The sequence below is a fragment of the Galleria mellonella genome, unplaced genomic scaffold (assembly GCF_026898425.1).
Source record: "Galleria mellonella isolate WM207_F2 unplaced genomic scaffold, CSIRO_AGI_GalMel_v1 utg158, whole genome shotgun sequence".
Taxonomy (NCBI): domain Eukaryota; kingdom Metazoa; phylum Arthropoda; class Insecta; order Lepidoptera; family Pyralidae; genus Galleria; species Galleria mellonella.
The window spans coordinates 2,544,924-2,570,764 of NW_026442003.1; the positions used below are offsets into that span (position 1 = coordinate 2,544,924).

General features: G+C 41.5%; 1 protein-coding gene across 2 annotated transcripts; it reads left to right on the plus strand.

Moving 5' to 3' along the window:
- Positions 1–130: 130 nt before the first annotated feature.
- LOC113509551 (GTP-binding protein 2-like) lies at positions 131–23,706 on the plus strand. 2 transcript variants are annotated; one of them, XM_052892386.1, is made up of 18 exons: positions 131–507; positions 4,083–4,196; positions 5,595–5,741; positions 6,294–6,702; positions 7,670–7,802; positions 8,364–8,576; positions 10,887–10,980; positions 11,621–11,736; positions 11,902–12,066; positions 12,637–12,798; positions 13,380–13,504; positions 14,561–14,723; positions 16,447–16,561; positions 16,955–17,184; positions 18,138–18,479; positions 19,312–19,407; positions 20,229–20,356; positions 21,341–23,706. In XM_052892386.1, the coding sequence occupies exons 2-18, from the start codon at positions 4,088–4,090 to the stop codon at positions 21,381–21,383; spliced, it is 2,790 nt and encodes a 929-aa protein (XP_052748346.1). In that variant the 5' UTR covers positions 131–507; positions 4,083–4,087; the 3' UTR covers positions 21,384–23,706. The 2 variants fall into 2 exon arrangements, with proteins under 2 accessions (XP_052748346.1, XP_052748345.1); XM_052892385.1 differs by lacking the exon at positions 131–507 and adding an exon at positions 604–669.
- The last annotated feature ends 2,135 nt before the right edge of the window (positions 23,707–25,841 follow it).

Consider the following 25,841-nt stretch of genomic DNA (forward strand, 5'->3'; position numbering starts at 1 on the left):
ATGCTTAGAATAAAATTGGCAACACATAAGCTACGCACAGTGATATTTGTTGTTAAACTGTCAATGTCATTTTGGTTGTCAACTGTCAATGTCATTAAATGAATTTAAATTTGTCTTTTGCCTCCTTAAATTATTCTAATTGTATAGTGAAAGTACTATGTACTTGCCTATCTTCTCTGCATTTTGAAATAATCTTAAAATAGTTTGTAACCGTTACAAAACAATTTTCTTATCAGAAATACATAATATATGTCAGCATAATTGTAATATATAATTTGCGTAAACTGAAACACTGTGTCCCCGTCATACTATACTGACTTTGGTTGTACAATTATGTTGTTTATACAGTTGTTTATTACACCATTATCGGATTATTTACGTCATTGTAAATAACTTGGCAGTGTTCCCTTGTTTGTGTACGGTTTTGTTGACTCACAAACGTTTTGAACGCCTCGTTGGTGACAGCGAGCTTGTTTTAATTTGACCTTGAACCTACAACAGCTGTTTGTAAGTATATCCTTTATCTAATCTTAAATAAAAAAAAATAATCTATATTACAATTAGATTCTTTTGCTTTAAATTAAAAGTATAGCATCAGAATAATTGGCGCCAAAATTTCGCATCGCATTTTACTTTCCCTTTGTTGATTTGATTTCGTAATGATTCTTTGTAAGTACTCACTTGCGATGTAGAACTATACAATTGATACATATTTTAATCAGTAGATACCTTTAGAATTTTTGATATAATATAAATAGTTATACTAAATATAAAAAAAAATCATATTTTATTTATTTTATTGTTACATAAAAGTGTTTATTAGGAGTAGAAATATATATTGTAAATAAAAGTGATGCAATTTCATGCTCTAATAAATTATTTTGTGTAATTCCTTTATTTCATAACTATTTGTTAATTTACTTTTAATGGCTAAATTTGTTTTCTATGTCTTATATTTTAAATTAACAATTTCAAATGTCATATCAGGACAATTTGTTGAAAGTACTTATACTTAAATTTTATTACATGACAGTGTAATGTTCATTCATTTTCAGAAACAAGCCATTTTTAATATTTTATATGATTAAAAAAAATAATTTTATAGTAAATTAAAAATTAATCATGCAATAAGATTCTTATTAGACTGGTGTTGAAATTTATGTTTCCAAATACTTAATTTGTGTTATCATCAAAGTGTTATTATGTGTGAATCATCAAAAGAAAAATAAATGTAATGCACCTAGTTTTAATATTTTCATTTTATTTATTTATTTATTTATTGTTAAGTCCTTAATTGTTTGTGGTGAGAAATATAATAATAATAAATAATAATAAATTTAAATTACATTTATTGATGAATATAAAATATGGTACAAAAAGCTGACTTAACACTAGTAGCTTTCTCTACTAGTCAACCTTTGGGGTAAACAGTGAAACACAAACGCGGTACTTAATTTTTATTATACATTTATATTATTAGTAAAGATTTGTAATAACCTCCTACAATAAAAATATATTGGGGGGAAAGAGATAGTAATGGAGACTAAAAATCCCATTGCTAGCAATATACTCAACCAGGTCGACCTCCTCGCGGTTCCCCCTGGAAACTATCATGGTTAATTCCTGATGAATTCATCATGATGGGCTAACTGGCCTGTTTTCATTCTCATCTATCACCCTTCACTTGTGCTCCGCCAGCGTATCCTGTTAGCGCAGGCGGGGTTACCGTACCACTTTCATCCATCAAAAAAAAAATTATTTAGCCACTTAAAAATCTATGTATAAAAAAAAATTGCTGAATGTTTATTTGAAGTGATGCACTTAACTTCAGTTGCATCTGTTTGGTCAATTTTTTGTTATGTAAAACAAACAAGGTTTTGCTAGAAGAAATCTCTTGTTAGAGATAAGCTTGCCTTTGTACATTATATTTATAATGAATTGTGATTAACATTATGTTTTGTGTATAATAAATAATAAAGAATCTTTATTGTACATAATTTATATTGGACACATTAAAAGATTTAATATACAATGGCGGACTTGTCACATAGAGGGATCTCTTACAGTTGACCTTTAAGAAGCTAAAAGAAAATTCTAGAATGTACTGTAATGTATGATAAACTATTATAGATAGTGAAAATTTTTATATATCTGTGTAAAGCTAAGGTGGGTAGCTGAAAAATAATAAAAATACTATTGTTTTTTTTTTTTCTGTAAATAATAATGTTGGCTTCAACTTTTATTAATTTACTCTTTATTGCACCACTTAAAGAATAATACAAAATATATATATATATATATATATATATATATATATATATATATATATATATATATATATATATATATATATATATATATATATATATATATATATATATATATATATATATATATATATATATATATATATATATATATATATATATATATATATATTACACTTCTGAAGTACAAAAGGCGGTCTTATTGCTAAAGGAAGCTTTTACCAGAGGGAGACTGTACTTGATTGCTTGGGTACCTCTGTCTCATTCATGTTTCTACTGTGAAGCAGTTGTGTTTGCATGGCTGTGTTTCAGTTTGAAGCAAGGAATATGGCAGTGAATTTACAGGGTACAGAGGAATAACACCTGAGTCCTCAGGAATGACAACGCATGGGTGGTATCATGGACGAAATAGTATATTATGTCCACGGTACTGCTCATGTCTATAGGCGGTGGTTACCACTTTCCATCAGGTGGGCCGTCAGTTTGTTTGCCATTCTAAGTTGTATAAAAAAAAGCTCTTCCAGACAATCTTTGGGTAGAGAAGAAAAGAAAAAAGACGATAGCTATATCATGCTAGAAGTATAAATAATTGTATGCACATTTTACATCTAAGAACTTATAATAATATATTATATATGTATAATAATAAAAAAAAACAATCTCTTGGCAACATTAAAATGTATATTTGTCACAAAAACTGTGCGTGGTTACATGCTTGAACCAATTTCGCGCGCTTTTCACATATGTACATTGCCAAATTTCACAAAATTCACGATTGCCAAGAATAGATGTTGCCAACATTTATAAAAACAGGTAGTAAATAGAAACAATGTGTCTTATAACATTATCTGATTTACACATTTGGCACTTAACAAGGATGTAGCTAAAATATTCATGGCGGGAAGAAAGGGCGGGCAAAGGAAACGGATATTTACATACTTACTTGTACACATTAATGTGTTTTATATTTTACCAATACTTGTTCCCTGTGAAATAATAAACTTAATTGTATTGCTCTGAAAAGAGAAACAACATTTTACGATATTATTTCAAGAATTTAAAACATTTATTACAACAGTAAATCTAGATATTTCCTCATTAATGACAAGTTATTTTGACAATTAGAATCAACTTCTAATGCGCGCCAAATTCAAATTAATAAATGTCAAACGACTTTATTTATTTACAATGTTACAATGTATGTATTATATGATTGTAATGTATTTTACCAGAGGGAGACTTTGTACAAAAGTCGATTGCTTGGGTACCTCTGTCCCATTCGTGTTTCAACCGCGAAGCAGTTGTGTTTGCATGGCTGTGTTTCAGTTTGAAGGGTGGGATATGGCGTGAATTTACAGGGTACAGAGGAATAACACCTGAGTCCTCAGGAATGGCAACGCATGGGGGGTATCATGGGCGAAACAGTATACTCTGTTATGTCCACGGTACTGCTCATGTCTATAGGCGACGGTTACCACTTTCCATCAGGTGGGCCGTCAGCTTGTTTGCCATTTTAAGTTGTATAAAAAAAAATTCTACATTATTATATAAGCCTTTAACTGTCCACTGACGAACATAAACCTCCCCCTTGGGGGGTTTTGCCAGAAGTTGCCACGCTTGGCAGGCGGATTGGCAACCGCAGTCAGGCTTTAGAGATATTTAAAGAGGGACGCTGCTGCCACTCCCTTGCTCTCCCTTAGTCGCCTCCTACGACACCCACGGGAAAGGAAGGGGTGGCCTATTCTATGCCGGGACCACAGCAGGCAGGACGGAGTAAATTAATATATTATACCAAAATTGTATGATTGTTAACAGATGGTATGGATTCCTTCTGCAGTCTCTTCGACCCTTCAGACGGGAACCAGAGCAAGAAAAAAAAACAGAAGCCGCACCAGGACAGTGTGAAGAAAAAAACAGAGGCTCCAAAAGGTATGATTTTTTTTATACCACTGAGGTGGCAATCAAGCATACGGCCCACCTGATGGTAAGTGGTTACCGTAGCCTATGAACGCCTGCAATACCAGAGGTACTACGCGCGCGTTGCCGACCCTGAAGAAACCACTTTACTCCCCTTTTAAAGAACCCCATTGTTTGCATCGCCTATAGACATGAGCAGTACCATGGACATAACAGAGTATACACTTTCGCCCATGATACCCCCCATGCGTTGCCATTCCTGAGGACTCGGGTGTTATTCCTCTGTACCCTGTAAATTCACGCCATATCCCACCCTTCAAACTGAAACACAGCCATGCAAACACAACTGCTTCACGGTAGAAACACGAATGGGACAGAGGTACTCAAGCAAACGACTTTTGTACAAAGTCTCCTTCTGGTGAACAAGATAACAATGTTGTGAAAATTTTCTTTTTAAGTAAATAAAAAAAAACTGTACACGTTACGTAACAGATTACTCGTATGCGCCTACGCAACCAATATTGGCATTTGGCCATAATAGTAATATTTTCCTATGTCCGCAAAGTGATAGAGTAGGTAAATAAAAAAATATCTTAATATCTATACTTATAATAAATCTGTAGAGAGGTCAATTCTGTACATGAAATATATTTCCAAAATAACTATCAGCGGGTGATTAGTGATCCATACTGATGCCAGAAATGCAATCAGTAAAATTTTTATCTGTCTGTCTGTATGTTCGTTATAGAAACAAAGAACTACTCTACGAATTTTAACGAAACTTGGTACAATTATTCTTCATACTTCTGGACAGGTTATAGTATACTTTTCATCACGCTACGATCAATAGGAGCAAAACAGTTAAGGGAAATGTTTCTGTTACATCAAAATCATTGAACCGTAAGGAAGGACGTAGGCTACTTATTTTACGAAAAAACGACGGAAACGGCGAACGAAGTCGCGGGCAACAGCTAGTGTATTATAATAAACTCTTGTAACAATATTCATTCATGCCAGTCTCCGAAACAGCTCGACTGATTTTAATGTAATTTTAGGAATATGTACTGCTTGCTTCAGTTTGAGAGATAGTATTTGTCCTGAGAGGTTATCTAAAATCTTATATCCCATCAAAAATGTAAAATGAAAAACAATGCCGAGTCTCACAACGCAACTAATTAAAGATTGGGTCCCATAAAATGTACCGTCTCGCAACAAGGCATATTGCGAGCAAGGGGGCTTTCAAATTCTATTGTTAACAATCCCTTCCCCTCCCCCCTCGGGGTATTGTTGCCACTCCCGGGTATTCTATGTAAGAACGAAACTGTCTTTTAACGCCAGACTGCGTCAAAACCATCTGTACGAGCTTCAGATATAGTTATGGTAAGCTCTAATTGTCCAATTAATTTATAGGTAGGCGCAGAGGACGCAAGTGCCAAGGCAAGAACGAGACCCTCCCGGAAGAGTCCTCTTTCCTCTGCGAGCCGGAGCTCAGCACGGAACTGCTGGTCAAAGATGGCAGCTACATAGAGAACTTTATGGAAGTGAATAAGAACGAAGGTACAATTGCCCCTAAAATTTTTTCTTTCATGCATGTGCCATAGTGACCCAAAACGGTCACAACTCAGTTTATTGTTTTGCCCTCAAAAGAGCAAAAAACTGATATTCTGTTGTGGCCAAGAGCCAATCGCGAAATTCTTTAACAAAAATAACAAAAAAGAAAAGAAATATGAATAAAATTGTGTGTGTCTTTTACATACATTACATTAAATACGTAAAAGTGTTTTTTTTTATACAACTTAGAATGGCAAACAAGCTGACGGCCCACCTGATGAAAAGTGGTAACCGTCGCCTATACACATGAGCAGTACCATGGACATAACAGAGTATACTGTTTCGCCCATGATACTCCCCATGCGTTGCCATTCCTGAGGACTCAGGTGTTATACCTCTGTACCCTGTAAATTCACGCCATATCCCACCCTTCAAACCGAAACACAGCCATGCAAACACAATTGCTTTACGGTTGAAACACGAATAGGACAAGGGTACCCAAGCAATCGACTTTTGTACAAAGTCTCTCTCTGGTATTTCCAATATTTTTAATTATAGATACCAAAAACACTGGCGCCGATAAGAAACCGAACAGGCGTAATTCGTGCCGTAAGAGTAGACGGAAAAAGAACAAAGTGTCGCCGGCCAAAGAGCTATCAGCTAACTCGGCTTGGGACGAAGAAGTGACGGACAAATGTTTAAACAATCAGTCGACAAAGCCAAAAATATGCGACGACAACATTGGGAAGAACGTGAACGATTTGAAATTTGATGACAGCAGAAAGAATGAGATGAGATATGCTGATGAGGGCGAGCTACAAGACAAGGAAGTTTACAACGTGATCGATAAATTGGAAAGGATCAGAATCAAAGATGACTTGTATTTGTCGGGGGACTTCGATCCCGAAGATCTGGATAGCGACTTCTTTTGCAGTTTCGACGAATTGGATGACTCGTGTGATGATACGTGAGTATTTTTTTGTTCTTTTTATCATTTCTGTTTTTGTGGCTGTAGAGGAAAAAGTGGAACCCTTATGGGACCACTTTGTTGGCAGTCTGTCAAGATCTATTTCTTCAGGAACGTGTGGAGTTAATAAAGTGAAAATAATATCAAATAGGTACTAAAGTCTGCAATTCCTTGAAGCTGTTTTCTAAAGTTTACTCCCGCGAATACTCAGGCTGTGGGATGAGCTTCCCGCCGAGGTTTTTTCTAGAAACTACAGTATGGGGTTCTTCAAAAAGGGTGTATTAAGGTTTCTTCAGGGTCGGCAACGGCACGTGACAACCCGGGTGTTGTAGGCGTCCATTGGCTACTTTAGTGGCTTATTTGCCACGTAGGTATACGTGATGGCAACGCCATCTGTACTGTTTAGCCGGATTTTATTTACTTCTTTCCCATTGTATCCGGCGTATATTGCCTTTCATTCAAAACAGAGATGCTCCCTCTGAACCCTGTAATTTTAGCTGCCATACCCTATCCTTCAAACCGAGACACAACTTGCAAACTGTTTGAAAGATTGTCTTGTTGTGCTGTACAAGATTCGCAGTAGAAACTGGATAGTCCGAGAAGAAAGTTAATTTGCCACTGTAGGTTATTAGGTGGATAATATTACTTCGGGATATTTTAAAAAATGAAACCACGTCAAGTCCTATTCCTTCCTAACGGAGTCATATTTAATTACTTTTTTTTTTTACTAAAACAATGAAAAGGAATTAAATCGATGTTTCGGATCGAAACAGAAACAAAAGAGAGACGAAAGTGCAGACGACTTTTACATAAAGACTCTCTGTGGTGATTCCAAGATCGAATTGGCTTAAACCTAATCAGTGATTAAATTATGTTTGGATCATTTAAGAGTGATTGGTACTTTGTGTTTCGGAGGGCATGTATGCAGAGTTGATGGTCTGAAATTCCGTATTGTTTTGTGCTCCAGTGACTCAGACGCGGACGATTCCGGGGACGAGGTGTACGGTCGTCTGCCCCCCGAACCCAGGTTCGGTAATGTGGAATATAAGTTACAATTGGTGTCCCCTTGCGAGAGGCGATTCCAACATCTAGTTACACAGGTTGGGACTTTATTTTTAAGTAGCTTTAGTTCTAGTTTAATGATTTTTTTAAAGAAAAAATTGTTATAATCCTTTTAGAAAGCAATTGTGAAAGAATGTTCCGAGCACAGCCACGTCTGCGCTTTATGGGATATTCATCGCGTTGTTAGATATTTTAAAAAACATGGAGTGGTTAAAACTTGAATAAAACAAATGGTGTTTTGGTATTTGTGTAGAAATGGATGAAAAATAATTTAATCTCCAGGTTTTGATTTCGATGCGTTTCTAAAGTATCTATATTTTTGTTTTACTGTAATACTACTGAGACTATTTTGGTCCTCCGAGCCGGATTTTTATTTCGTTATTATGTTTTTACCCTCGATTTTGTGTGCATGAGTTTGCACAAAATGTAGGTGTTTCTAAAGTATTGATTTTTAAACGCATTTTACTTCGGGCCTAGTCCAAGTACGGTACTATCAAAAATTGTGAAAATCAAGGATCGCTAGGACAAGTTTACATAGTAGTTGAGAGTGGTACGAGTATGGTTTCCGTGGAGAGTAACGCTCGCGGTGCGGCCGGCAGCTGAAGTGGCGGCTGCGGTCGGGCGGCGGCAGCGCGGTGTACGTGGTGGGCGTGCGCGACTGCGGCGCCGTGCGCGGGCTGCGCGCCGGCGCGCTGCGCGCCTCGCTGCGCGCGCTCCGCAGCATGGCGGCGGCGCTGGCCGCGCGCCTCGCCAGCGTGGCGCTGCGCCGCCTCGCGCCGCGCCGCGCGCTCGCCGCCGTCTGCATCCGCCGGGTGAGTCGCTCGGCGCATGGCGGCGGCGCTGGCCGCGCGCCTCGCCAGCGTGGCGCTGCGCCGCCTCGCGCCGCGCCGCGCGCTCGCCGCCGTCTGCATCCGCCGGGTGAGTCGCTCGGCGCATGGCGGCGGCGCTGGCCGCGCGCCTCGCCAGCGTGGCGCTGCGCCGCCTCGCGCCGCGCCGCGCGCTCGCCGCCGTCTGCATCCGCCGGGTGAGTCGCTCGGCGCATGGCGGCGGCGCTGGCCGCGCGCCTCGCCAGCGTGGCGCTGCGCCGCCTCGCGCCGCGCCGCGCGCTCGCCGCCGTCTGCATCCGCCGGGTGAGTCGCTCGGCGCATGGCGGCGGCGCTGGCCGCGCGCCTCGCCAGCGTGGCGCTGCGCCGCCTCGCGCCGCGCCGCGCGCTCGCCGCCGTCTGCATCCGCCGGGTGAGTCGCTCGGCGCATGGCGGCGGCGCTGGCCGCGCGCCTCGCCAGCGTGGCGCTGCGCCGCCTCGCGCCGCGCCGCGCGCTCGCCGCCGTCTGCATCCGCCGGGTGAGTCGCTCGGCGCATGGCGGCGGCGCTGGCCGCGCGCCTCGCCAGCGTGGCGCTGCGCCGCCTCGCGCCGCGCCGCGCGCTCGCCGCCGTCTGCATCCGCCGGGTGAGTCGCTCGGCGCATGGCGGCGGCAGGTAGGTCGTCGTCTGCAGCCAGCATCCGGCGCGAAGGACGCGGCCGTGGAAACTGTGAAGTAACATGTCGAGCTATATGCTCGGGGACGCAACCCTCGCATTTCAGAAATTATACACGATCTCTTACTCCCAGACATTTCCTGACTAATGAACTTCCTATGAATTTAAATCAGAGAAATTATCAAGATAAGTATATCCAGCTAATTGATGTGTGTTAAGAAGAGGTGTAATGATAAAAAAGATTGAACAAATCATTTAGTTTTCCTACAGGTAAATTCCATATCTCTAACAATAAGTTTGATAAAATTCCGTGATTACAACTCGAGCGCCATCTTACTATTTTCAGCATCCCATAATTTTCTCTAGAGGCTGCTGTGCAACTTTTCTAATGTTTTTGGAAATCTCAAAAATATCGAATATTGTTTCGCAACTTTCACGCTCCCATCTTGTTTTTTCTTTTCTACATTTATGCTTCTAAATAAGTAAATATTTACTAAGTGCTCCTCTAGCGAATTAAAACATTAATCATGTAATAAAATTCTTATAAAGCTGTCACTGAAAATTAGGATTTTAATAGCTAAAGATAAAGACAGATAGATAATTTATTTGCATTACTTACAGCACGCAAATAACAATACAAACATACACATAATACATAGTAAAAGAGATAAAAGACATGAAAAACAAAAAAAGCAACAAAAAAAAAAAGCAAAATACATTACAAAGAGCAACACGCAAGTTTCTTGCTCGTTCTTCTTGTGATGAGACAGCTTTCCGAACAAGCGGTAGATTAACAAAAATGTAATGACTTTTCAAAAGTGCTTCAATGTAAGTTTATTTGAATAAATGATTTCTATTCTATTCTATTCTATTCTATTAAACAACAATTTCTTTTTTTCATGCGTGTGCCATAGTAAAGCATTTCTTAAAAAATCTGAAACAAATTATGATATTTTTTTTTATACCACTGAGGTGGCAAACAAGCATACGGCCCACCTGATGGTAAGCGGTTACCGTAGCCTATGAACGCCTGCAATACCAGAGGTATTACGCGCGCGTTACCGACCCTGAAGAAACCTCTTTATCCCCCTTTTGAAGAACCCCATGCATGATCTTGGTACAAAGTTTTTAATGGTATTTTACCTGCAACGTGTTCTACGGTTAACGCTTTAGTTTGGTAGCAGAGCACTGTTAAAATCATCACCATCGTATCAGCCTTTACCTGTCCACTGCTGAACATAGGCTTCCCCATAGATTAGGGAGGTTATGCAAATAGTTGCCACGCTTGCCAAGCGAGTTGGCAAGCACAGTTAGGCTTTTGGTGACGTAGGGACGCTGCTATCCATGCCTCGCCCTCCCTTAGTCGCCTGTTACGAGACACACACTTAAAGTTAGGCTTTTGGTGATCTTTTAAGAGGCACGCTGCTGCCCATCCCTCGACCATAGCTCCCTCAGTCGCCTTCTTACGACACTCACGAGAAAGAACTGGTGGGCCATTCTATGCTGGAATTACACACTGATTCGGCCTGCCAAGCGTGATAACTACTAGCAAAACCCCCCTTATGGGGAGGGCCTTATGTCCAGCAGTGGACAGTTAAAAGCTGATATGATGATAAACAAATAATAAAAAACAAACGTGCTCCAGCTTCCAGATCCGCAGCAAAGCGTCGAACTGAGGGTAGCCGTGATGGGGGCCAACGAGGCCGGCAAGTCTACCCTCATTGGAGTACTAACTCAAGGTAGGTAACGAATCGTACTGGGGCTAAGAAAGAACTCAGATGTATTTAGAAGTAGGCATGATAGGATTTTTAGAATAGATAAGAAAATATTTATTGCCTTTCTGGCACAATTATAGTACAAAAATATTACATATATAAGAAATGTCTGATATGAGGCAAGAGGAACTGGCACAGCTGATGCTGTGAGTGTCCCAGCGCAATGTGAACAGCTGCACAGCGCTGGTATGCAGCCAGGCCCTCTCTTAACAAAATACAACAATTGTATGCACCTTAGAATGACAAACAAGCTGACGGCTCACCTGATGTCAAGTGGTAACCGTCGCCTGTAGACATGAGCAGTACCATGGACATAACAGAGTATACTGTTTCGCCCGTGATACCCCCCATGCGTTGCCATTCCTGAGGACTCGGGTGTCTATGCCTGTGTACCCTGTGCTATCGGTATACGTTGGTGGGGCACCAGTGAGGGATGATAGGTGAGGATGAAAGCAACTCAATTGGCCTAAAGTGATGAATCAACAATAAAATTAACCAAGGCGGTTTCCAGGGGTAACCGCGTAGAAGTCACCTATCAGGTTGTATTGCTAGCAATGGAGTTAATAGATTCAATTACTAATAATCCCCTTTCCCCCCGTGTTAGGTGAACTGGACAACGGCAGAGGGAGCGCCCGTCTCAACATGTTTCGGCATCTGCACGAAGTGAAGAGCGGCAGGACGTCCTCGCTCAGCCATGAGATACTGGGCTTCGACGCACAGGTAAGGTTTAACACTGCCGACGTAACAAGCATACGACCCGCCTGATGGTGAGGATCTGTGCGTGTCATCAACTATGAGCGAAGTTGTTTAATTCACAACGTTAGTAATCCTAATTACTAACGCACAGGCGGGGTTACTATTCCATTATCATCCATTAAAAAACAGGGTAACGTGGTGAACTACGGCTGTTCGGAGCTGATGACGGCTGAGAGGATCGGCGAGCGGAGCGCTAAGCTGGTCTCCTTCCTAGACCTGGCCGGGCACAGCAAGTACCAGAGGACCACGCTTCACGGCCTGTCTGGGTACTCGCCGCACTACGCCATGCTTGTGGTGAGTTACTACCGTACACTTGGAAAATGAAATAGTCTTTTTACAGAACAAAATTAAATAATTACCCTAAAATTTATTAGGTACCTTAATAGCTAAGTGGTACCCTAATAGCTAAGTGATACCCTAATAGCTAAGTGGTACTCTAATAGCTAAGTGGTACCCTAATCGCCGTGTGGTACCGACATAGAATTGGCCACCCCTTCCTTTCACGTGGGTGTTGACTCTAAGAAATACATACTCTTATAAATAAGTCTCTTATAAATACAGCCAACAATGGACAGCCTACACAGACAGATAGCTTATGTAGGACAAGTAATGATTGTTGACTGTATTTAAACTGTAATTTGTTGTGTGTACTTTAGATGGAAATAAATGGTTTATCTATCTATCTATATTCTATTCAATTATAAGTAATAATAATAAAATTCAATTTTGGAACCCCAATTTAATTACTCCAATGTTTGTACCCTAAACCCCAACAATTTCAGTACCCTAATTTCCTCCTACAATTTCGGAACCCTAATTACAATTTAAGTACCCTAAGACTTAATATCTTGTAAATCGACCCAGATATCAGCGACGGCCGGCATCACCCGCATCACGGAGGAGCACGTGGGCCTACTCCTGGCCCTGGACCTTCCATTCTTCGTGGTCATCACCAAGTGTGAGCTGGCGTCCACCGTGCAGGCTTTGGTGGCGCGGCTGGCTACCATGATCGCGTCTGCCAACAAGGTATCTATACTTATTCACCAGAAGCTTTGTACGAAGGTCGTCTGCATGGGTAACTTTGTCCCACCAATGTATATATGCCTATGTTCAGCAGTGGACAGATAACAGCTGATGTGGTGATGATGATGATGATATACTGCAATTCTCGTGTGTGTACCACCATAAAATGGACCACCCCTTCCCTTTTTTTTATACAACTTAGAATGGCAAACAAGCTGACGGCCCACCTGATGGAAAATGGTAACCGTCGTCTATAGACATGAGCAGTACCGTGGACATAACAGAGTATACTGTTTCGCCCATGATACCCCCATGCGTTGCAATTCCTAAGGACTCAGGTGTTATTCCTCTGTGCCCTGTAAATCCACGCCATATCCCATCCTTCAAACCGAAACAACTTTCCCATGGGTGTCATAAGCGGTGACTAAAGGAACATAGGTTGCCAACCCACCTGCCAAGCGTGACAACTACTGAAAAACCCTCCTTATGAGGGAGGCCTAAGTTCAATCCATTGAAAATGCCTCTTAAAGTTCCTGGAGGAGCACCAGTGCTGATTTTTCAATAACCACCTCATCATATTTCAGAAACCTGTGTTAATAACGGACGAGAGCATGGCTCGCAGCTGCGTCGCGCCCGGAAAGCTCATACGGGACTCGGTTGACGAATTTTCAAGTGACATGGAAATAAACAAAGCGACTGACAACCATCAGTGAGTATTTTGTTTTTTTTTTATAATGGGTGATAATGGAACGGTAACCTCACCCGCGCTATCGGTATACACCGACGAGGCACCAGTGGAAGATGATAGGTGAGAATGAATGTAGGTCAGTTGGCCCACCGTGATGAATTCGACAAGAATTAAACATGATGGTTTCCAGGAATCACGTGGATGTTGACCGGACAGGGTATATTGCTAGCAATGGTGCTAGGTTGCTGAGGTCTAATACCTCATTACTATCAATCCCTTTCCCCCCTCAGTGAGTTTAAACGTGGTCGCACTAATCTCACCGATGATGTGCGTGAGGGACGGCCTTCTACAGCGACGACTGAAGATAACATCAGTGTTCAACAAGACTTAGATGACATCGAAAGTCATAAAAAATCATCGCACGGAAATTTTCTCGTGTTAAGTTCATGATAACGTTACACAGACTATTTTCCATTTGCCGCCAAACCGTAAAGCAAATGACAAATGAATAAATTATACACTCAATATTATGCGTAAAGAGTTCCATTTTCAAAATTTTAACATTTTTTTTTATTATATCGCTTTCAAGTAGCCAGTTCTAAAAACTTTCAGTGTAGCCCTCGTATAACGAATGACGTGAACGTGGCTGCTGATTAGTAGGTCGTCGCAATCTGCTCCACACTTCACGATACTTGCAGCAACCATAGATTATGCAGTAACACCTACAAAGAATAACAAGTATGTCTTTGCACTTACTCTGTACACATGTTCGCAAATACTTTTATCTTAATCCTTGTCATGTGACGTGTCGTAACATTCTGGTGTACTCCCCCCTTTTTCTTTAAATGTAGGTAACACCAGAATGATCATTTTTACTTTAAAGTTACAATATTATCAAGTACTGACAAAGAAAAAATAAAAATGACGTATAAAACAAGATTTTTTTTATACAACTAAAAATGGCAAACAAGCTGATAGTTCACCTGATGGCGAGTGGTAACCGTCGCCTGTAGACACGAGCAGTACCGTGGACATAACGGAGTATAGTGTTTAAAGGATGCTGTTTGTTGTGAGCAGGCGCGAGGCTGCGGCGGCTGCGGCGGCTGCGGCGGCGGAGGCGGAGGAGATGCAGACGGTGGGCGTGTTCCCGGTGAGCTGCGTGCGCGGCGCCGGCCTCAACGTGCTGCACGCGCACCTGCTGGCGCTGCAGCCGCCGCGAGCCGCGCCCGCCGCCCGCGCTGTCAGTACACTACACTCCACTCACGAGCCCTACGCAGTGCTGGCGACCCGTGCACACTCGTTAATTCCATCGCCAATTCTACTAATATGCTCTGCCTTCGCTGTGGCTATAACTCTTTTGAAAGACCTAGAGGCAGAATTGTACTTCTTTTTAAGGGCACTGGTGTTAGGATCTCGTGACGCCTCACCTTTAGCCCAGGCTAGGAAGCACTCCTGTTTCAAACGAGATGCTGTTCTACAAGTGGCTCCATACCAGGGCTGGGATTTCCCACCGACGGGCACCACAGAGTTAGGAATAAATAATTCCATTCCCTGAAGCACCACATCAGCAATGGAATTGGCAATGGCGTCGGGATCATCCAGTGTGAAGCAAACCTGCCTCCATGGGTAAGATGCGAAAAAAATCCGCATCTCATCCCAATCTGTCGGCCTGTAGTGCCAAATTCGACGCCTACCCGTAGAACGAGGTGGAGTCGGACTCATAAGAGACTTGCTCTGCACCAAACAATGATCCGACGATCCAAGCGGGGCCTCGACGGAGATCATACAGTTGTCTGGGTGGGTGGTCAGCAGAAGGTCCAGCAGTGAAGGTGAATGGTTCAACACATCAGGGATTCGCGTAAGCGAGGAAACAAGCTGTGTCAGACCATAAGCCAAAGCAAAGTCATGAACAGATCTTCCCGCATAGTCGGTTGTACGCGAACCAAGCCATTCGGCATGGTGGGCATTAAAGTCGCCAAGAATCACGACTTCAGCGGAAGGAACCTGTTCAAACAGAGAATCTGTAGCCATTTGGACGTGCTCAATGAGTTGGTCGGTTTTAGTGTTACCGCTGTGAGACCTGTATAGGCACGCATAGATGCGGGGATGGTCATTGCAATCTACGCGCAGCCATAGAATGGACAGGAGTTCCAAGGACACCTTCAAGACTCCCAAGGCGTCGACAGCAGATATCCTCTTTGACATACGCACATACACCGGCACGCGGAACAAAACAATGTTCAAGTGTATAGCCCGGGTACATCAGGTATGAAGTTTCGTTTGGAGAGGATATCTGTGTCTCCGTTAGAAAGAGCAATGCCGGCCGCGCCGTTACAAGGTGGTGGTGGACAGCGTTTAAGTTGTAGTGTATTCCCCTAATGTTGCAGAAGCTCACATTGAGCGAAGGGGATACCGTAGAGATCTTGCTCCGTTTGCCCTTGGTACCAAAGAACGGAATTTTGCCCCCAAGAATACGCAGGGCAGCCCGAGCGTAGTTGCTCAAGGGAGGATTCTCCAGCAACATGGCTGCTGATACCTCCCTGGGGTATGTTATTTTTTCTAAATTCCACTGCCATGGTATTGAGAGATGGGGGGGGGGGGTTGGGGGGGGGGGGGGGGGGGGGGGGGGGGGGGGGGGGGGGGGGAGGATTTTGGGATTAGGAAAGGGATGGGTATAGGACGGGCCTCCGGACTCCCTCACTCACCATACGGAATGTGATCGCACTAAAATTGCGACCACTTAGCGTCGGTATTCTGTGAGGGTGTGGTACTTCCCCGGTCGAGCCGGCCCATTCATGCTGCAATACCATATGCATAACAGCGTATCTCTACCACAATGATTACCACACTCTATCTACCACATAACATTCAACAGTTTCGTTTTTAAATTGAAATAACAGATTTTGTTACAATGTAAGTTTTGTATATATATGGCGGCTGACGAGTGTACACGTTGTCTGCAGGAGGCGTGCGAGTTCCAAATCGACGAGATATTCCACGTGGACGAGACGAGCGGGCCGGTGGTGGGCGGACTGCTGGCCCGCGGACAGATCCTCGAGGGCGACCACCTCGTGATCGGTGACAAGCTCATACATACATACATACATAATTTATTTGCAATACTTACACCACATAAATATGGGTGAGATTAGTTCAGATTGCTATTAAATATATCCTATCGGGTCGACCTCCATGCGGTTTCCCTTGGGAATCTCTTGAAGTATATATATATATATCTTGTTTTTTCTTTTTTATACAAGTTAGAATGGCAAACAAGCTGACGGCCCACCTGATGTAAAGTGGTAACCGTCGCCTATAGACATGAGCAGTACCATGGACATAACAGAGTATACTGTTTCGCCCATAACACCCCCCATGCGTTGCCATTTTTGAGGACTCAAAAATGGCAACGCATGGGGAGGCCCACGTCGGGCGGCGTGGACAGCGATGAGACGGAAGCGAACGCCGCAGGCCCGATGGAGAGCGGCGAGTTCGTGGCGACGACGGTGCGCAGCATCTACCGCAACCGCGTGCCGTGCGCCGGCGTGCGCGCTGGCCACTGCGCGTCGCTGGGGCTGCGGCCGCTGTCCGGCGGCCGGCCGCGGCCCGGACACGTGCTGCTGGCCGCGCCGCCGCCCGCCGCGCCCGCCGCCCGGCCGCGCGCCGCCGCCGGCTGCCCGCGCGGCCGCTGCAAGGCCACGGTGCGCCCACTCTTCTATTATATAGATATCACACGCACACGCACACGCACTCGCACATGCACACGCACACGCACACGCACACACACACGCAAACACACACGCAATCACACACGCAAAACCACCCAAACACACACGCAAAAACACACGCAATCACACACGTAAAAACACACGCAATTACACACGCAAACACACACGCACGCACACACACACGCACACGCACACGCACACACACACGCACTCGCACTCGCACACGCACACGCACACGCACTCGCACATACACACGCACACGCACACACACACGCAAACACACACACACACACACACACACACACACACACACACACACACACACACATTTTTGCATGCTTTGCATGCTATATAACTAAACTAATATATATATATATATATATATATATATAATAATATAATGTAAAACTACATGTTTAAATACTTATATGTATGTTGCGCACATATGTATGTGCTACATGTAGGTACATGCTTTGTCTTTGTTTAATTAACAGTTTTATTTATTGTACTGGAACGCTAGCGCCCCTGCCTTGAACAGGTGGGCGTTGACAGTCGCGACGCAGTTGTTTTTAACTAATGTGGCTGTTATCGTGCACTAGCCTACAATTGTAGTTTTTTATGGTTCCAATAAATACATTTTAATTTTAATGATATATGTATACTTACATGTGTAATAATATGTCTATCACATCTCCCATATTTAGAACTAACAAAATTTTTCATCGTGCCTCCCACCAAATTGTTTATAATTACTCCTCTCCATCCAAAGGTTGCCTGCAAGAGATCGCTCTTAGCGATAAGGTCGCCCATTGTTTTCTCATTGTGATCATTTCTTGTAATTGTTTGTATCTATAATAAGTTTACTATTGTAATCTTATGGAGGAAACAATAAAGAGTATCTATCTATCTATCTATCTATCTTACAGATTATGGAAAACGTCAAGAGCAACCAGAGTACAAAACAGGAAAACAGAAAGTCAGTGAGACGGAAAAACAAGAACCTGCTGCAGGACCTGATACACGTGGAGCATTCGCTCGCTAAAGAGATTGGCAACTTCGAGGAGAACATCTACAAGGCGGACGCTGAGGACGACGGGCACCCCATAATGAAGTCCATGAAGGAGGACGACGCCAGGGTGCCGGGGGACGGCGGTGACGCGAGCGATCAGCAGTCCGGCGATGGAGCCAGCGATGAGGATGACTGTATCTGTGACGATAAAGTGTATCTCGAGGATCCCAACGATCCCAGAGGATGCATATACTTCCAGGTGAGTTCACGATGGTATCAGTTGTTGGCTGTCCACTGCTGGACATGGCCCGATAGGCCTCCCCCATAAGGGAAGTTTTGCTAGATGTTGCCATACTTGGCAGATGGGTCGGTAAGCACAGTTAAGTATTGGCTATGTTTTAAGGAGAATGCTGCTGCCCATCCCTCGACTATTAGTAGTTCCCTTAGTAGAGTCTCATGGGAAAGGAAGGGGTGGCCTGTTCTATGCCGGGACCACAGAGAGTTTATGTTGGTATTTATCAATTTGAAATTTTGTCCATAGCACTTGTAGTTGCCATTCTTGAAGATTGTGGTGTTTTTTTTTAAGTGGTTAACAATAGAATGGTAACCCCGCCTACCTGGTATACGTTGACGGGGCACCTGTGAGGGATGATAGGTGAGGACGAAAGCAGGTTGAATCAACCACGATGGTACCCAGGTTGGAAGGTGGGACAGCGTGCAGTTCTAGCTGACTGATGCACGCTACATTGCTAGCGACGGGGCTGTCAGGTGTCTGTGCGGGTGTGCGGGTGTGCGGGTGCTGGTGTAGCCGTAAGGTGCAGTGCGAGGCAGTGTGTGACGGCCGCTTGTGCCCGCTGCACCTGTTCTTAAATTGTTGCATGCCCGATAGGGTGCAACTGTTGATACTGATGTCAAATCCAAAGCAATGGTTACTGCTATATGTATGTACACAGCAATAAAATTCTATTCTATTCTATTATATTTCATTATATTATATTATATTATATTATATTCCATTATATTTAATTATATTCCAATATATTTCATTATATTCCATTATATTTCATTATATTCCATTGTATTCTATTCAGGCGACCGTGCGTGTGCTGCGGCACGCGACGGCCATCGCGCGCGGCTTCCAGGGCTCCGTGCTCGTCGGCAGCGTGCGCCAGACCGCCGCCGTCGAGGTACGCGGGGACACGAGGGCTCTGTAAATCATACGGTCGCCTCTTTTCTTCTTGTGCGAATATAATTAGTAAAAAGGGGACTGAACACGTTACACTATCACTTGGTATTGTTCTCAGTTCACAGCAGGTTGGTGTATAGAAATCTAAAATTTTTGTTCGTTTACATTACTAGATTATATATTGGACACAGTTTATGTAGACAGTACGCGAGCGGGTTGCATCTGAATATGGTAGGGTTATACGGCCGTGTAACATTTTCTATACACTAGCCTGCTATGAATTGACAATTTTATCATTCCTTCTATGGAATGTCTTGTTCTTAGGTCGGATACATTTAAAATTGATCAATATTGATAAATAGTTGGTTTAATTTAAAAAATATTTTTACTCTAATCTTAATAATCACCAACCAGTTAATACATTAAGCTTTTTTTTTTTGATGGGTGAAAATGGTATGGTAACCCCGCCTGCGCTAACGGGATACGCTGGCGGAGCACCAGTGAAGGGTGATAGGTGAGAATGAAAACAGGCCAGTTAGCACATCATGATGCATTCATCAGGAATTAACCATGATAGTTTCCAGGGGGAACCGCGAGGAGGTCGACCTGGTTGGGTATATTGCTAGCAATGGGATTCTCAGTCTCCATTACTAACAATCCCTTCCCCCCCCATACACATATATTACACATATAATAGTAATATATATATATATATATATATATATATATATATATATATATATATATATATATATATATATAAAGTTAAACATAGAATGCAACTCGGTCTTACAAGTAGATTTCCAACTGTCTCCTGCTCAGGGTATCTTGTCGGCGAATGGGCAGCTGCGGGCGGGCGAGACGGCCTCGGTGCTGTTCAGGTTCGTGAGGTGTCCAGAATACCTGGTGCGCGGACGGAGGCTGCTGTTCACGGCCGGACTTGGCACCAGGTGATTTATTTATTGCAACCAGTACTAGCTTTTAAGATTTTCCTTTTTTATGAACATGGAATGATAATTTTTAAAGTTGTGTATTTAAAAATGTGTTTTTTCATGCAACTTAGAATGGCAAACAAGCTGACGGCTCACCTGATGGAAAGTGGTAACTGTCGCCTATAGACATGAGCAGTATCATGGACATAACAGAGTATACTGTTTCGCCCATGATACCTCTCATGCGTTGCCATTCCTGAGGACTCAGGTGTTATTCCTCTGTACCCTGTAAATTCACTGCCATATCCCACCCTTCAAACCAAAACACAGCCATGTAAATTACTGCTTCACGGTAGAAACACGAATGGGACAGAGGTGGCCAAGCAAACGACTTTTGTACAAAGTCTCCTTCTTTAAACTAAATATCAGTAAAAAAATTGCTGTGTGGTCCCAGCATAGATTGAGCCACCCCTTCCTTTCCCGTGGGTGTCGTAAGAGGCGACTAAGAGAGGGCGAGGGATGGGCAGCAGCGACCCTCTTAAAACATCACCAATAGCCTAACTGCGGTTGCCAATCCGCCTGCCAAGTGTGGCAACTACTGGCTAAACCCCGCCAAGAGGGAGCCTTATGCTCAGCAGTGGACAGTTGAAGGCTGACATGATATCGATGATCATTAAGTTACAGAAATTAACAACGGCATCTTTTTCTTTTTTTAATCTACATTTAATTTGGGATTTTTGTTTTTTAACATGTCAATCCCATAAAATCTGAACAAGTTGTTATCTACTATTATAATTATAACTAAGCAATACTACTTACTAATTCACTTAAGCACAAAGCAATTTTGGTAGTAGGAGCATGCATTATGCTCTGAACAGTCCCCACATCAGATTTATTAATATTAAATGTTTTTAAAAATGTTTCCCTTTCCCTTTGGTTCCTATCACATTCCATCAATAAGCGGCATCTTAATACATAAAACATTTTTGGTTCTCTCCCCAGAGCAATTGGACGCATCACCCAAGTGTTTCCCTACATACCCTGAAGAACATGCCATCGGTTTCAGATTGAATAGTGTGAAAATAAATAAATTACTTTAAACGATGTACAGAGCACATCTGCAAGGAATGGATACATTAATAATTAGATATGACACAATTTTCCTACTTACGCTACTTTAGTTTAATGTTCCCCCTTGTTTTATACATCTTTTCTCTCACTCTACTTCATTTTTTATCTGTCCCGTTCATATTTCAATATTTTTTATAGATTTTTAACATAGAGTATCTTTTAGATTTAAAAAAAAAATTAAATCGAAAGATTAGAAAATATTTTAAATAAATTGGCGGGATAAATGTTGCCACCTCTGTTACAAAGTTAGTAGCTAGACTGTGTCCAAAAGTAGCCATATTGCCAGATTTGTATACTAGCAAAAGTGGCTACAGATTCCTCTATTATCTACTATTCTTAATGTATAGGTGTCATTTACCAAAGACAAGGAAAATACTTTAGTAAATTATTAATCCAATATCATACAGAAGTAGCAAAATTTACTTACCACTTTATATATTTAATTATTAGATGACAATTCTGAATATTTTGTTACAATTAACCAAAATATGACTAAAGTAAAGGAAGCAAATATAATGAACGCAATTTAAATACTTGCAAAATATTAATAATTTTTAAATTAAAAAAAAAAAACAGTTACTATACCAACTTCATTATCTATGGTCGAGTTTTGGCGCGAATTGTGCATTTATGAATGCACAATACGCGTTGATTTTTATGACTTTTCCTATTTTATATTGTCTTAGTACAATTATATAGATATAATTATTGTGTAACTAAATTAATTATACACGTGAAAACTAAAGATTATTGACGCATGTGTCATGTGAATGTTATAATTTTTTTTTACTTTTGAATTAAGAATTTGGTATTACTTTTTTTTATTTTTTTACTGTTTAACTCTCAGGGCATAGCCTATAGCTACGTTATCTAAATATTTATAATTTTTAGTTGACAAATTACGACGGACGTCATGTGTGCGACTTTTTTTTTTCCTCTTTCTAGGCAAAGGAATTACATTAAATTTGTTATATTTAAATTCGTTGCGATCTCAAACACGCAGTACAAATACGATGTTTTGCGGAGATGTGGTCTAGAGTTTATTTATTTAAGAAACTAAATCATAATTGGAACCAGTTATGCATAGAAAATGCATGTACACAAAATAATGCAACATAATGATATGGGGCCTATTCTGAGGCTTCTTTTTTCTAAGCCTAATTCTTAATCTAATAATTTTATGGATTTTCGTAAACAAGTTATATAGTAATTTTTATTTTATTAGAAATATTGTTCATATTGGTCCGTGGAATAAAAAATTTCGGTTATGCCAAAATGTAATTTAACTTGAACAGCTATAGTTTAAGTATATATAAATACCTGACGGGGCAATAAGTAATCGTTTGTCATGATTGTGGTGTGTCCTGAATGTTACTTGTAGAAAAATAATAATTTACTAGTTACGAACCTCGTATATATGACGCTGACAGAGATGGTAGTAAAAATGGCAACCGATCGTCATAGAGGGAAAAAAGAAAATTAAATTTATTTGTAAAGTGTTGTGAAGGTTTTGTTTTATATTTATTAGTATGTACTGACATATCTGCGGAACGCAGTGTTGATCTGCACTTCAAAGTACTTTGTAGAAATTAGTAAATATTACTTAAGTATATTGAATTTGATTTATAATTTTAAATACATATGACAAAGACGCCATCTTGTTTTTTTGGCGCCAACTATAGATACAATGAATTAATCATTATTTTAGGAAATAAATTAAGCATGATTTAACTTAAGCATTAACTTGCACTTTAATAATTTACTCATATATATTACTGCGCAGACTTCGTTCATTTTGTTCAATTGTTTCTTGAAATTTCGCAAACAGCGGGGTTGAATCGACAGAGCCAAATAAGTTCGATGCGAACGATTGCTCTTTGTCAAGTTTGCTTCTCAACACTTAAGTGACAGTTAAATCAACTTTTCTCCAATAAACTGCCATTTAGGCGGTTTACGATATAGTGGCAAAAAAATATATTTATGCAAGTAATTTTAGTTCCTAAATCGCTCAGTAGAGGCAGCACCCTCGTTCGGTAGGTAATTTTTAAACAATATAAATAATGAAATTTGATAGCAAATATTGTATAATTTTCAATTGTCGCAACCCACCACTTAAGTGATCACCCCATAGTTTATGGAATTCCGGATTTATCTCGTGCAATAGCGATATACAAATTGTAAAATACTATAAATACTTAATCAGCACATGCAATTTCAATAAAATAATTTCAATTTAATTGTGAGGTTTTATTTTGTTCCCTATATATCTGATTCTGTGCTTTATAATCCTTTTGGCTTGAAGAGTGGGCGTGGAAGTGAAATTATAAGACATTTACTTAACATAGTTGTATCTGAGAGAGGACCGGTGGGCCTTGGTCACTGAGCGTCCTCCCTCCCAGCGTGCAATTATTTTTATGCAACTTAGAATGACAAACAAGCTAACGGCCCATTTGATGGAAAATGGCAACCGTAGCCTATAGACATTAGCAAAACCATGGACATAACAAAGTACACTGTTTCGCCCATGATACCCCCATGCCACAGATAATATAATTACTAGTACAGATACATCATCTCGAACAAACAAGTGAAAAGCTCTAAGTCGGTTTATTCTTCGGCTTAATTTTTAGTTCTTCATATATGCTCTAGATGCTGCTACTTCTTAGCCGCTTGCCAGCTCAAGCTAATAAATTATATTTCCCGATGACTACTAATTGCGTAAGCAACGTATAGATGGCGTAAATCTCTGTGGCTGTCTGACGTCTAAGTCTCTAGTGTCAGTGTATCTAAGTGTCTAGTGTCTGAGTGTAAAGTGACACTCGGACACTAGACACATCGAAGACTAGATACTCAGACACTTGACGCTCAGATACGCAGACACTCAGACACTAGACACTCAGACACGCAGACACTCAGACTCACAGACACTAGAAACTCAGACACTAGACACTCGGACACTAGACACTCGGACACTAGTCACTCAGACACTAGACTCTCAGACACTAAACTCTCAGACACTTGACAATCAGACACTCAGACACTAGACACTCAGACACGCAGACACTCAGACACACAGCCACTAGACACTCAAGCACTAGATATTTAGACACTCATACACCGGATATCGATACACTTGACACTTAGTCACTAGACACTCAGACACTAGACACCTTGACACAGGATACTTTGATACTAGACAGTGTCTGACACACGGTTTCTAAACACTCAGACATAGTCTCGAGACACTCAGACACTAGACACTCAGATGCTCGGACACCTAGACACTTAGACACTAGACACACACGCTCAGACACACAGACACTAGACACTCCGACACTAGATTTTCAGACACTTGACTCTCAGACACTAGACACTCGAATACTAGTCACTCAGACACTAGACACTCGGACATTAGACACTCAGACACTAGACTCTCAGACACTAGACTCTCAGACACTTGACACTTAGACACACAATCCCTAGACACTCAGAAACACAGACACACTCAATATCTGGTGTCTGAGTGTCAAGGTAGTAGTAGCTCAAACTCGATGAGATTGCGTCGTTTCATTACGAAGATCCTATGGGCACCTTGCAACTCCATCATCAGACGCTGGTTACCATCTAGTATGAAAGTACTTGTCAAGACGAGTTAAACGAGCCCAAACTCGATGAGGTTGGGTCGTTTAATTACGGAGTTCCTATAGCCACTTTACAACTCCATCATCAGACTGTTTACCATCTAGTATCAAATTACTCTTCAAGAAGAATTAAATGAGACCAAACACAATGGGGTTGCGTCGTTTAATTACAGAGTTCCTATGGCCACCTTGCAGCTCCATCATCGGACCCTGGTTACCATCTAGTATCAAAGTACTCGTCAAGACGAATTAAACGAGCCCAAACTCGATGGGGTTGCATCGTTTAATTGCGGAGTTCCTATGGCCACCTTCCAGCTACAACATCAGATCCTTGTTACCATCCAGTATCAAAGTACTTGTCAAGACGAATTAAATGAGCCCAAACTCACTGAGGTTGCATCGTTTAATTACGAAGTTTCTATGTCATATTAATATTGCATTGTCATCTGATTTGTACTTGTCAGAGTCCAGTTAGAACAAACTAGGTCACAATTAAAATCGAACAACAGAAATACACGTAGTCGCTTATTAATCACAATAACATGCCAACACAATGTAGGTAGATCTCTAGCCGCAGGGTTGCCATTAAAATAATTAATTGTTACTCAAATGTTAAATATTTTTTCTTCAAACCTATAGAACTTGCTTCATTGTACTCAAGCACATATTTGTATCAATTCCTCTACATTTTGCCATGTAACCACAAATAGAACGACAACAAAATACTATAC